Genomic DNA, 12,813 nt, shown 5'->3' on the forward strand with positions numbered 1-12,813 from the left:
TCCACGTTGCTACAAAAGGCCATATTTCATTTTTTCTCATTGCCACGTAGTATTCCATTGTGTATATAAACCACAATTTCTTTATGCATTCATCAGTTGATGGACATTTAGGCTCTTTCCATAATTTGGCTATTGTTGACAGTGCTGCTATGAACATTGGGGTACAAGTGCCCCTATGCATCAGTACTCCTGTATCCCTTGGATGGAAGGATAAATATTGTTAAAATGTTAATACTACCCAAAGCAATCTACACATTCAATATAATCCCAATCAATATTGGACCAGCATTCTTCTCGAAGCTAGAACATGCCATCCTAAAATTTGTATTGAACCACAAAAGACCCTGAATAGCCTAAGTAATATTGGAGAAGAAGACCAAAGCGGGAGGTATCACAATCCCTGACTTTAGCTTCTACTATAAAGCTGTAGTCAAGACAGCATGGTATTGGCAAAAAGCAGTCATATGGAGCAATGGAATAGAATAGAGACTCTAGAATTGGACCCACAAATGTATGGCTAACTAATCTTTGACAAAGCAGGAACGAGTATCCAATGGAAAAAAGACAGTGTCTTTAACAAATGGTGCTGGGAGAACTAGACAGCAACATGCAGAAGGTTGAAACTAGACCACGTTCTTACACCATTCACAAAAACAAACTCAAAATGGATAAAGGAGTGAATGTGAGACAGGTAGCCATCAAAACCCTAGAAGAGAAAGCAGGAAAAAAACTATGTGACCTCACCCTCAGCAATTTCTTACTTGACACATCCCCAAAGGCAAGGGAATTAAAAGCAAAAATGAACTATTGGGACCTCATGAAGATAAAAAGCTTCTGCACTGCAAAGGAAACAATTGACAAAAACTAAAAGGCAACCAACGGAATGGGAAAAGATATTTGCAAATGACATATCAGATAAAGGCTAGTATCCAAAATCTATAAAGAGCCCACCAAACTCCACACCTGGAAAACAAATAATCCAGTGAATAAATGGGCACAAAACATGAATAGACACTTCTCTAAAGAAGACACCCAGATGGCCAACACGTACATGAAAAGATGCTCAATGTCATTTCACATCAGGGAAATACAAGTCAAAACCACACTCAGATACCACCTCACGCCGGTCAGAGTGGCTAAAATGAACAAAGCAGGAGACTGTAGATGCTGGCGGGGATGTGGAGAAACAGGAACCCTCTTGCACTGTTGGTGGGAATGCAGACTGGTGCAGCCGCTCTGGAATACAGCGTGGAGGTTCCTCAAAAATTAAAAATAGATCTACTCTATGACCCAGCAATAGCACTGCTAAGAATTCACCCAAGGGATTCAGGAGTGCTGATGCATAGGGGCACTTGTACCCCAATGTTTATAGAAGCACTTTCAACAATAGCCAAATTATGGAAAGAGATTAAATGTGCATCAACTGATGAATGAATAAAGAGGGTGTGGTTTATATACACAATGGGATAGTACGTGGCAATGAGAAAGAATGAACTATGGCCTTTTGTAGCAACGTGGATGGAACTAGAGAGTGTTATGCTAAGTGAAATAAGTCATACAGAGAAAGAAAGATACCATATTTTCATTCTTATGTGGATCCTGAGAAACTTAACAGAAGACCATGGGGGAGGGGAAGGAAAAAGAAGTTAGAGAGAGAGGGAGCCAAACCATAAGAGACTCTCAAAAACTGAGAACAGACTGAGGGTTGATGAGGGTGGGAGGGAGGGGAAAGTGGGTGATGGGCATTGAGGAGGGCACCTGTTGGGATGAGTACTGGATGTTGTATGGAAACCAATTTGACAATTAACTTCATTTTAAAAAATTCATTCATTCATTCATTCATTCATTCATTCATTACAAAAAAGAAAGCCTTCTTGAGCAGAGGAAACAGTATATACAAATGTGTTGAGGCAAAGATAGTGTGGTTTGTTGGAAAAATTGAAAGATACCCATAAAGCCAATATGGCTAAAGCACTGAGAAAGCCAAAAGCCCTACAAAAAAGGCTGTCCCAAAGAGTTGTGTAGTTAGTGTACTACACAAATTGCCTTGTCAAAGGGGCTGAAATCCAACCTGTGTTCTGCATGTTAGAGTTGTTTCCATCCAGAAAGAATATCTTTTTCTAACTTGTGCATTCTTGTTTTAAATTTCTGAAAGATGCAGAAAATCTAGCAGCAGTCCTTACAAGGCCATGAATGTTTTGGCTCCTACCCATTATACCATCCTTTCTTGGAATTCTTTCCCTCAGTCTCTGTGTTCTGGCTACACAGGTATTCTTCACCTTCAGTACCTTTGCACATGTGTTCCTTGTTATACTGGGTTCCATTATCATATACTCCAAACAATGCTTGGTAACACTGTTGAAGTTTGTTAAGTATTTTTTACTGCAGAGACCATGAACCAAGGCTGATTTGGCTACATTTGAGTATGAGTCTGCATGAATTACAATTGAGTTAGAATTTCCCTAGTTTTCAGGATAGGAAGGGTGGTGCAATGCCCATTTCCAAGTGCTCTGAGCACTGACTCTTGTTACCCATTCATGGCAAAGGGAATCCTTTCTTTTCCTGGGGCCTCTGGCATCTTTAGGGATGGAGAAAGCACAAGAACTTCTTAGCACGGGTAATAATGATTTTTTATTTTTCCAAAAAGAGTTGGAAGCACAGGGGAAAGTTGTTTCAGACTTTGTTCTACCTCAAAACTCAGGATAGCCTTCTCTGAGGACACATTACAACATCCAACCAGAATATGCCCATCAGCCTGGATTTCTGAAAGAATGATAGACTCCTATTACAATGATTTGTTCTACAAATATTGATTGAGCACCTATAACAGTGAATAAGAAAGGCATGATCCTTTACTTCACAGAGCTTATATTTTGGCATCTTGTTCAGGAACATCTGTAGGATTACTTTATAGGAGAACTGAGTCTTCTTAAGGGGCTAAATGCTCATTGGCAGCTTATATAACAAACTTACAGGATATAGAGAGGGGCTCTGAGGTCAGCCTGACTTGGGTCCAAATACTAATAGATTTCACCATCTGAGAGCTGTTTAACCTTGGATAAGTTTCCTTTTATGATCTTCAATTTGTTTACCTGTAAATGGGAATAATAATAATACTTAACTCATGGAGTTAATATGAAGACAAAATTATATATAATATGTAAAATGATATATTCTAGTGTCAAATTAATAAGTATTTCTATATAATACATCATATTTCCTGTTTCATGGAAAATGATCTTTTTAAACAAAACACATCTAGAGAAAAGATCCAGTTTTCAAAGACTCAGAATGGTAATCAGAGGAAATGTCATAGTTATAGGAAATCTTTTATGTCCCTATCAAGGTTGTTATCTACTTCAGATTGAAACCATCTGTTTTATTTTGCCATCTCCCAACCTATCTCAGTGCCTAGCAAACTGCCTGGGAGTGCTAAGGATAGAAGACTCGTCTTATTCATTTCTGTACTCCCAGGGTCTAGTATAGTGTCTAGAACATAGTATGCTTATTATATGCATTAAGTCACTTAATCCTCACAACACTCCTCTGAAGTAGTGCTTTTATTATCCTTATTATTAGATGAAGAAACTGAGGCACAGAGAGATTAAGTCAGTTGCCCAAAATTACCAAGCTAGTTAAGTGGTAGAGCTAGAATTTGAACCCAAGCAGTCTGGCTATAGGCCTGCACCCTTAACAACTAACACAACCACACAGAAGATGCCTATTAGTTATTTCTCAAATGAATAAAATTGCAAGAAAATGTGAATTATAATCATGTAAAACAAAGAGTGCATTATACATGTGTATTTTATGGAATAGCCATGCTCCCCAAAGATGGATAAGAATCTATTCTTTTGTAAACATCATGAATTTTACCAGCGTACCATCACATTATTGTTTGAAAAGTTAACCCTCACTGTACATTAAGAGGGGTTTCTGCTGCTTAAAGCAACTTGTGGTGACCCATTTTGTTATGTCAAGAACCTCTTTTGTCATGTCAGTAATAACTTCCTAAACTCTCCAATCTATAAAAAAAATCATGTTTTCACATATTGGCTTCCTGCTAAAACAGGAGGGGCTGGTAAATATTGTTTAGAAGATTCTGTTCCAATCACCTATAATCTGCCCTTTCACCCCATCCTATTTCTCCAATCATAAGGCTGGAAAGACAGTTGGTGCCCTCTTCTGGGGTTTTGGGGAAGTAGCATACATTGGGCCCACCAGGGGGGTATTTCTAGAAAATAATCACATCAACTTCTTTCAATTTTGGTGGTAAGAATGGGGTTGATTTTTGGATATTTTTCTGAAATAAGAAATTGAATCTGTTTCTGAAAATGGGAAAGCTGACCTGTTCAATCAGGTGAGTCTCCTGAAGCCCTGGTAGAGAGAGGAATGGAATAAAAATTCAGCTGAACTTTAGAAGCATGCTGACCAGATATTTCCTTTGGTCAGGTACGCTTTACATATACTTCAAAAATCACAGGTTATTAATGATGAAATTTACCATTTATTTAGGATTATATAATCCTATATATAGGATTAGATACTTAATATATACTGTCTCATTTAAATTGCACCACAACTCCAGAGGTTAAAGAATATCTCCAATTTATAGTTAAGAAAGCTGAGATATAGAGAAGGTTAAGCAATGGCCAAAAAATAGCAGAACCAGAAATTCAAACTCAAATAATGCTCTTCTCTGTGTAATATGTTGTCTCTTTTTATTTATTTTGGCCCTGTATCAATATTTCACTAACAGATGTCAGAAAAATGTTCTTGATGGATGTAATCCCAAAGCAATACCACTGAAACATCAAAGAAAACTGTGCCCCAAACCCTTAGATAGACCCTTTGCTAGTTGTCCTGACAACTTGTTTTATTTAGTTATGTTGGATAGAAAGATAGGAAGTTTAAAGTGGTAGCAGACAGAGGTCAAGGGCCAAAGAGAATGCTGGGAAGGCAGAGAAGGACATAAGAGAGCAAGAAGGAATAGTGAGGACATGGAGGGCAGGGAGGCTTTATAAAGCCAGAGCTCCATAGCTCATAAAGCCAGAACTAGGCCATCAGGGTGAGCCCTGCTTTCTGGAGAGCCCAAATTGCATCAAATGTAATAATTAATCTGTGTCTAATACTTTATGCCAGGCACTGTTTTAAGTGCCTTACATGTGTTAACTCATTTAATCCTCAAAAAAAAATCTTGTGAGGCAAGTATTTTGATTACTCCCATTTTATATATTAGAAAATTGAAACAATGGAGGGGCTATTGTTTCCAATTAGCACATGAGGAAACTGAGACACAGAATTGAGTAACTTGCCCAAGGTTAGACTAGTAAGTGGTGGAGGTGGATTTTAAACTTAGGATTCTGGCTCCAGAGCCATATTCTTACCCATCATGATATACTACCCTTCCCACTATGTTGTAAGGATAGGTATTGTTTCAGGAAATGTTTACATCAGGTATATGTGAGTGTGTATGCTTATGTTTATATTGGGTTGCAATATAAGATGTAATTATTCCTGTGAGCCACAGACAAAAATGTCTAAAAGCTACCGCTCTATCAATAGTATTGCTGAATTATACATCTTCAACCTTACTAGACATAATGCCAAATTACTCTCTAAAATGATTGTACCAAGTCACATCCCAGCCAGCAGTGTAAGAGAGTTAACAGTGTTCTGTATTCTCACCTGAACTTAACAGCATCAGGCTTTTAATACGCTGCCAATCCAAAGGGTGTGAAATCATATCTTATGTGGTTTTAAATTGCATTTTTCTGATTTGCATTACATATTTTCATATATTTTGACTGTTCATGTTTTGCCTACTGTGAATCATCTGTTTATATCTTTTACTTATATATTATTGCATACAATACAAATGTACACAGTACAACACACAACACCAACTCTTTGAGGGAGCCAGCAGTACAGATGAAGAAACTCAGGCTGGGAGAAACCTTGCTTAAATTCACTCACCTAATGGGTTGTTGAGTTGGGATTTGACTCCAGACCCAAAGTACCCATTAGGCCACTTTTTGTTTTATAGTACATGCCAGGGACCAAAGCCATGTTAGTAAATACAGAAGAAGGGAGAAAATAATTTCAAGCATGTAACGATATATCATGTGTCTAGGTTTTATGTAATTAACATAGATTATTTCCTGTATCCTCACAACAACTTGTGAGATAAAACATTATCCTTATTTTACAGGTAAGGAGACTGAGGCTCAGGGAAATGAAAGATTTGCCTTGGAAAGGTTAAATTACAGCTGAGAAGAGGCAGAATCACAATTCAAACGCAGGTCTACGTGATTACAAAGTCTATACCTGTTACACAATAGTGCTACCTACCCATAGATATTCTTGGTATGAAGTAAAGGTCTCCCATAAACCAGGTAAGCTTCATCATCTCCTAGATTCATGTTTTGACCTCCTGCCCAACCTTCTTAGAGCCCCCAACAAACTGCTTCTACTTGGAGATGGCCAGGACTACACCTACCATTGTTTGTAGAACCCTGGTCTGGGGCAGCCTTAACTAACAGGTCCAGCCTACTGCTTCCATTAACTAGTAAAGTGAGATGAGCTCCCAGCCACCTTCCACAGACTCATCTTCCACTGCCCCCCAGGCTTCTCTGATGTAGCCCACTTAGGATCTCAATACCTTCCATGGTAAATCAGAAATTCTAAATCAGAGTTGTCAAACTTGGCTGCACATTAGAATCACCTGCAGAAGTTTAAAAATATCCTGATGCCCTACTAACAGCCCAGACCCACTATATCAGAATCACTGAGGATGGTACCCAGGCATCTGTAATAGTTAAAACTCCCCAGATGATCCCAATGCATAGCCAAGATTGAAAACCACTGTTGAGGCATCTTCTTCAAGTTTCAGGAGCCACACTCACAGTGGTTTCCACATTTTAGTGTTCATAGAAACTTCTTGGAGCATTTGTTAAGATTCAGATTTTTGGACCTCAGCTCCAGAGAGTCCATGTTTTGGTCTGGACCCAGGAGTCTGCATTCTTAACAATAACCCCAGATAGTTTCACTTAAGTCAATAGCAGACCACATTTTGGGAAATAATGCATTAGAGGAAGCGCTACATGAAAGTGGGATGGGAGCAAGAGGTCTCTGGCCCTTTAAGGACTAATTAAGAAACTACCTTTAAAGCTGTGGAGCACAGCAAGCAAGGGTTGTTTTTTTTTTTTTTTTTTTTTCATCCTAGTGGATAAGGTAAGGGAGCAGGTCCTGGAATGGACCACTTCTTTACAGTTACCTCAGCATCCGAGTAAGTGCTATCTTGTTCCCAGCCCTGAAGAGCAGGAAGGATATGCTGCATTGTCCCACCGGTTGTTTCTGTTTGTTTTGATGCAAAGAGGCCAAGTTAAGAGACCTCCTTCTGTCCAGAAATCCTCGAAGAGGAATCAACATAAGGCCTGTCTGCTTGCCTTTCATTTTTTTCTCTCCCTATCTTTTGTGGTTTGGAGCCAGATGTGGTTACCTATGTGAAAGGAAAGACTCAGAGCGACATCCTTTGGGCTTGGGATACAGCGTGTTGCTGGACAGCACACCTTTTGAGATGCTCTGTCTCAGCATCGTTAGAATCCTTCTTTGGGGACTGGTGCTTTTTATGGAACATGGGGTCCAAATGACAAAGATAGGACAGCCCTCTAATGCCCTCATGGCTGATGCCCCTTCCTTGCCCCTGATTCGGGAGCTGCTGGAAGGAGCTCCTGGCAAGCAGCAGAGGAAGCCACCTGTCCTAGGGCATCCTTTGCGGTACATGTTGGAGTTGTACCAGCGTTCAGCTGACGCACGTGGGCACCCTAGAGAGAACCGCACCATTGGGGCCACCATGGTGAGGCTGGTGAGACCCTTGGCTGATGTAGCGAGGCCTCTCAGAGGTGAGTTATTATACCATACTGTCCTGGAGGGAAGAGAAATGGGGGAAAAGAGTGTAGGGAAAGGGGATCTGTGAGTTTACGTACGATCAGGCTTCATTGCCTGGTGGGTGATTTGTTTCTCAGGCTTAGATTTCAAAGGATGGAAAAGTTGGGAGAAGCTAGCTCCAAACCTGCTTCCCTTTAGGGCCCCAGTTTAAGAACAGATTGCCTTGGGCCCTACCTGAGGAATCTCTCTCAGACCCCAGGACAACTGAATGATATGTCAGCTCCTATATTTCAAAGAAAGTCTTATTGTTTATGTCACTGAAAACTATAATTGAGAAATACTACTATGTATTCTTGTAGAGGGCTGTTTATGTGTGGTTTTATTCTTATAAGAGCAAAGAGTACAGGATGCTGAGTTGGGGAAATTTGTTAGAATGGACAGAACCAAATTAACATCCAAATTAACATCTGTATACCTAGTTAGGTGAACATCTGCTATTGTATATAATCCTTAAGAACCACTATTACCATTAGCTTTCATGGAGCAATTAGCCTAATTTTTAAAGATAAAGAAAAACTAAAGCACAGAGAGGCCAAATAACTTGCAAAGTTAGACAGTGGGTGACAAAGGTAGGATTTGAGGTCAAGTCTGCCTGATTCTAAAGTCTACTCATAACTTCTCAAGTGTTTAGATATCCTTGAATACCAAGCAGTTTTTCTATTAAGGCCATCTTGCTACTTGGGTTTTTGGTACCAAAGGTATTTTGGAATTTTCTTTGTTCCCATCATGCTTGATTTAAAAAATATCTTTGTTAGATACTGTTCCAGGAAACCAGTGAGCTTCTGAAGTGCAGGGCTCTCTAGGGAATGCAGAAAGCATCGACTTCAAGGAAATCTTGGGAACCTGGTGAGATCAATTTTGGGCCTTCGGTAGTTTGCATTCCCTCCTTTAAGTGAAACAACAAATATTCCCCTAGCTAGTCTTTACTGTGAGCTTGCTATGTTCCAGGCATTGGGCAAAGTACTTTACAAATATTATCTTCATTAATCCTCTGCACCATCATATAAGGTAGGTATTATTAACATAATCATTTTATAGGAAAAGAAACTGAGATTCAGAGTAACTTACTCAATGTAACACAGCTAGTAATTGGTAGAGCTGAGTGTCAAATCCAGGATTTTGGGCTCTAGAGTTTGTGCTTTTAAACATCCTGCTGTGCTGACTCAACAGATTTTAATTGAGTACCAGGCACTGTTTGGGTTGGGTCTAAAGAGGCAAATAACTGTTTCCCTGACCTCTGAGAGCTCCCATCAAGTTGGTATAGATAAATAATCACATCATGGTGTTACAGCATAACAAATGCTTTGACAAGGATAAGCAGTAGGGCTCCCAAGACAAGAAAGAAGAAATAGGTCACTGCTTAAAGCCAGGAAGGGGAAGCAGCAAGACAGTGAAAGACTTCACTGAAGAGCTAATATTTGAGATGGACCTTGAGGAAGGAGGAAGGAGACTATGCATAGAGGCAGAGATATGCATTATGATTAATGAAAGAGAAAATAGCTTGGCGTGGGTGGAGATTCACTCAACAAATACTTAACACCTACAGAGGGATAGGCACAGTTTTACATGCTGACATACAGATATGATCAAGACAGGTACAGTTTTCATGGGTGAGACATAAGTAAACACTTGTAATTGCAAATCATGGTTAAGTGTTCTCAAATAATGAAATTAATTTGCTAGAAAATAACAAATCCTTTACATGGGATTGTCATGGAATGCATCTTTGAAGAGGTGACATTTGAGCTGAGGTCTGTAAGATAAGCTAGGCATGGGAAGAGCAGAGAGAAGTCTGATTTAGGCAGAGGAAACCATGTATGCAAAGGCCTAGGAGGTGGAAACAAGCTTGTCTGACTTGAAGATCAGAAGGAAGATCAGTATGACTGGAACTTAGTGAGCATTGTGTGAGAGTGGCAGGAAAGGAGGCTGAGGAGAGGCAGGGACTTACAGGCTATTATAAGGAATCTGGAATTCATTCTGAGTGCAGCAGAAAGCTGCACAAATCAAGTTTGTACAGATTATATGGGGCTAGATGAGGATGCCTAGAATTAGGCCACTATGTTGGTCTGACCATGGGACGTACTGGCATCTAGGGAATCTGGAAAGGATCCAGAAATAGAGGACAAGAACATCCGGCCACAAGTCTCCATTAGGAGATGACCCAGCTGAATTGAGCTTGTCTGCAGAAATATGCCCAGTTCAATCACATAGGATGTGTGAGTCAGTCATTTCCCTGAAAAGGTCTGAGCAGACCCTTCCTAGCTCTGATTCCTAACTACTCCACCATGCTTCAGGAAATACGTGATGTCAAGGCCTGAAAGTAAAGGGCAGTTCCTCACCAGACAGCCTGCTAGAGGTTGGGTTGGGCTCCTTTTTAGGCAGGGTGGAGCAGGTGTATGGGTGGGCCTCTTGGAAAGATGATTATAGGATGGGAGTGTAGAATAACTTGAGAAAGCAAATAGAAGCCTGGCTTGGGCATTGTGTGAATGATGTCCAGTGCCCCAAACTTAAGAGTGTATTAAGCATGAGTTGAATCTGAACTTTGAAAAATTATCCTGATGTTTCAAGACCTTGAAAACACTTCTACGTTGACCATTCCAGGCCTACTGAAGAATCCAAGCTTGTGGATTCAGTGCAGAAGGAAGCTTAGGTAAATAATATGAAAATTAACATGCAAGTGTTTAGCGATAAGGTGTTTGAAGATAAAAGGAGGCTTTTTCCTGCAATGCCTGGTTTTTGTAATCTTTGCTCTTAATCTTTTCCAGAAGATACAGAAATTCAGAGCACTTCAGCCCCAGACCAACCCTTGGCCAGTAGGTGTCAGCATTACAGTTTGGATTAAAACTTAATCGCCAAAAGGCTTTCAGTTTCTAGTAGAATTCTTAGGAAACAAAACATTTATAGGACAAGACCTTGTTGAAAATGGCATTTGGGGAACTGCAGTACAATTAATGTGGTACATGAAGAATAATTTCCAGTAAGGAATGAACAAGGGAGAGACTGAGGGTTAAGGGGGAAATGGCTTAAGAAGGAACAGCTGCTCAGAAAACAATTCTTAACATAGAAGATAGAAATGGCAAAACAGCTGCCCTCACTAGGGGTAAGTAGACAAAATTACTTTGTGGCATCTTGGCCCCACGTTTGAAGTGATGGCAGGCCATAGATAGCCCCCAATATTGGATTGTTACCTCAAAGTTACATCTGTATAATATGACAGGAGAACTAATTCTTAATTCATGCATGTCTCAAGGATATGGGAATAATTACTATCTCATAAGGCTGTTGCAGATTAAAGAGGTAATGTATTAAAACATCTAATAGTAAATGCTCAACAAATGATGGTGATTATCATGATCTTGCTTTATTTTTAGGGCTGCTTGCAGCTGTCAGTTTGCAATGAGCAGGTTTGTGAAGGAGATTCAGGCTAGGAGGTAAGAAGTTAAACTTCGACTCTTGTTCTCTCTTGCTGTTGAAGGCCCCTGGAATATACAGACCCTGGACTTTCCTCTGAGACCGAACCGGGTAGCATACCAACTGGTCCAAGCCACTGTGATTTATCGCCATCAGCTCCACCTAGCTCGTTTCCATCTCTCCTGCCATGTGGAGCCCTGGGTCCAGAAAGGCCCAACCAACCATTTTCCTTCTTCAGGAGGATATTCCTCAAAGCCTTCCATGATGTCTAAAGCTTGGACAGAGATGGATATCACACAACATGTTCAAAGGCTCTGGAATAAGAAGGGGCGCAGGGTTCTGCGACTCCACTTCATGTGCCAGCAACAAAAAGGTAGTGACATTCTTGAGCTTCAGTGGCATGGAACTTCATCCTTGGACACTGCATTTTTATTACTCTACTTCAATGATACTCATGAAAGTGTTCAGAAGGCCAAACTTCTCCCCAGAGGCCTGGAGGAATTCATGGACGATGACTCTTCTCTCCTCTTGCGGAGGGCCCGGCAAACAGACAGTATCACATCTGGGGTTCCTGGTCCCTTCAGGGAACATGATGGACTTAAAAGTAACCAGTGTTCCCTCCACCCTTTCCAAGTCAGCTTCCATCAGCTGGGTTGGGATCACTGGATTATTGCTCCCCATCTATATACTCCAAACTACTGTAAGGGAATCTGCCCTCGGGTACTACACTATGGTCTTAATTCCCCTAATCATGCCATTGTCCAGAACCTTGTCAATGAGCTGGTAGACCAGAGCATCCCTCAGCCTTCCTGTGTTCCATATAAGTATGTTCCCATTAGCATCCTTCTGGTTGAAGCAAATGGGAGTATCTTGTATAAGGAGTATGAAGACATGATTGCCCAGTCCTGCACATGCAGGTGACAGCGAAGGGTAAAGCTAGCTCAGGTTTCCTGAGGAATTGGAAAAGAGTTTAACATAACAAAACAAATATCAATGTTAAGGCTGCAAGTGGTGTTCTATCTGTGATCTTCTACCTATTGTGGGTTCCATTCCTTACGGTGTTGTTAAGTCTCTTCCCCCATGTATGAGGTCCTCACTTTATACAAACAGTTCTGAGTCCAAGCATTTGTACGTTTTCACCATTAGAGCCCTTAAAGATGTTCCTTTGGAGATGCCCATCTTTTTTTATTGTGACTTGTCAAAAGTCACCAGTCCATGACAGTAGAACTTTTGGAATTGTCCTACCAAGGCCTTCAAAGGTGAAACCTTCCTAGTATCCATCTTTTGAGGCTTTCTAGAAGATTTTGGGCTAAGAAGGCCACTTGAGATTTTATACTCCTCTATCTTGCCTCCTGTACCCTCAAAACTAGTACCTAATCTGAAAGACTGCCTGTTTCTGTTTGCATTGCCTTCTGAATCTAAAACTAACTTTCCTCAGATGGATTAAAAAAA

At 40.4% G+C, this 12,813-nt stretch overlaps 1 protein-coding gene across 1 annotated transcript; it reads left to right on the forward strand.

Moving 5' to 3' along the window:
* Positions 1-7,579: 7,579 nt before the first annotated feature.
* Positions 7,580-12,282, forward strand: BMP15 (bone morphogenetic protein 15). The gene is made up of 2 exons (XM_030304724.1): positions 7,580-7,904; positions 11,426-12,282. Exons 1-2 carry the CDS (start codon positions 7,580-7,582, stop codon positions 12,280-12,282), a joined length of 1,182 nt encoding a protein of 393 aa, XP_030160584.1.
* The last annotated feature ends 531 nt before the right edge of the window (positions 12,283-12,813 follow it).

Source organism: Lynx canadensis, chromosome X, assembly GCF_007474595.2.
Source record: "Lynx canadensis isolate LIC74 chromosome X, mLynCan4.pri.v2, whole genome shotgun sequence".
Classification (NCBI taxonomy): domain Eukaryota; kingdom Metazoa; phylum Chordata; class Mammalia; order Carnivora; family Felidae; genus Lynx; species Lynx canadensis.

Excerpts from the sequence above, each read along its gene's own strand:
- BMP15 (XM_030304724.1), top strand. The coding sequence starts at position 7,580 with ATGCTCTGTCTCAGCATCGTTAGAATCCTTCTTTGGGGACTGGTGCTT. Across the intron at positions 7,905-11,425 it reads TGTAGCGAGGCCTCTCAGAG|GCCCCTGGAATATACAGACC; the intron begins GTGAGTTATTAT and ends TTGCTGTTGAAG.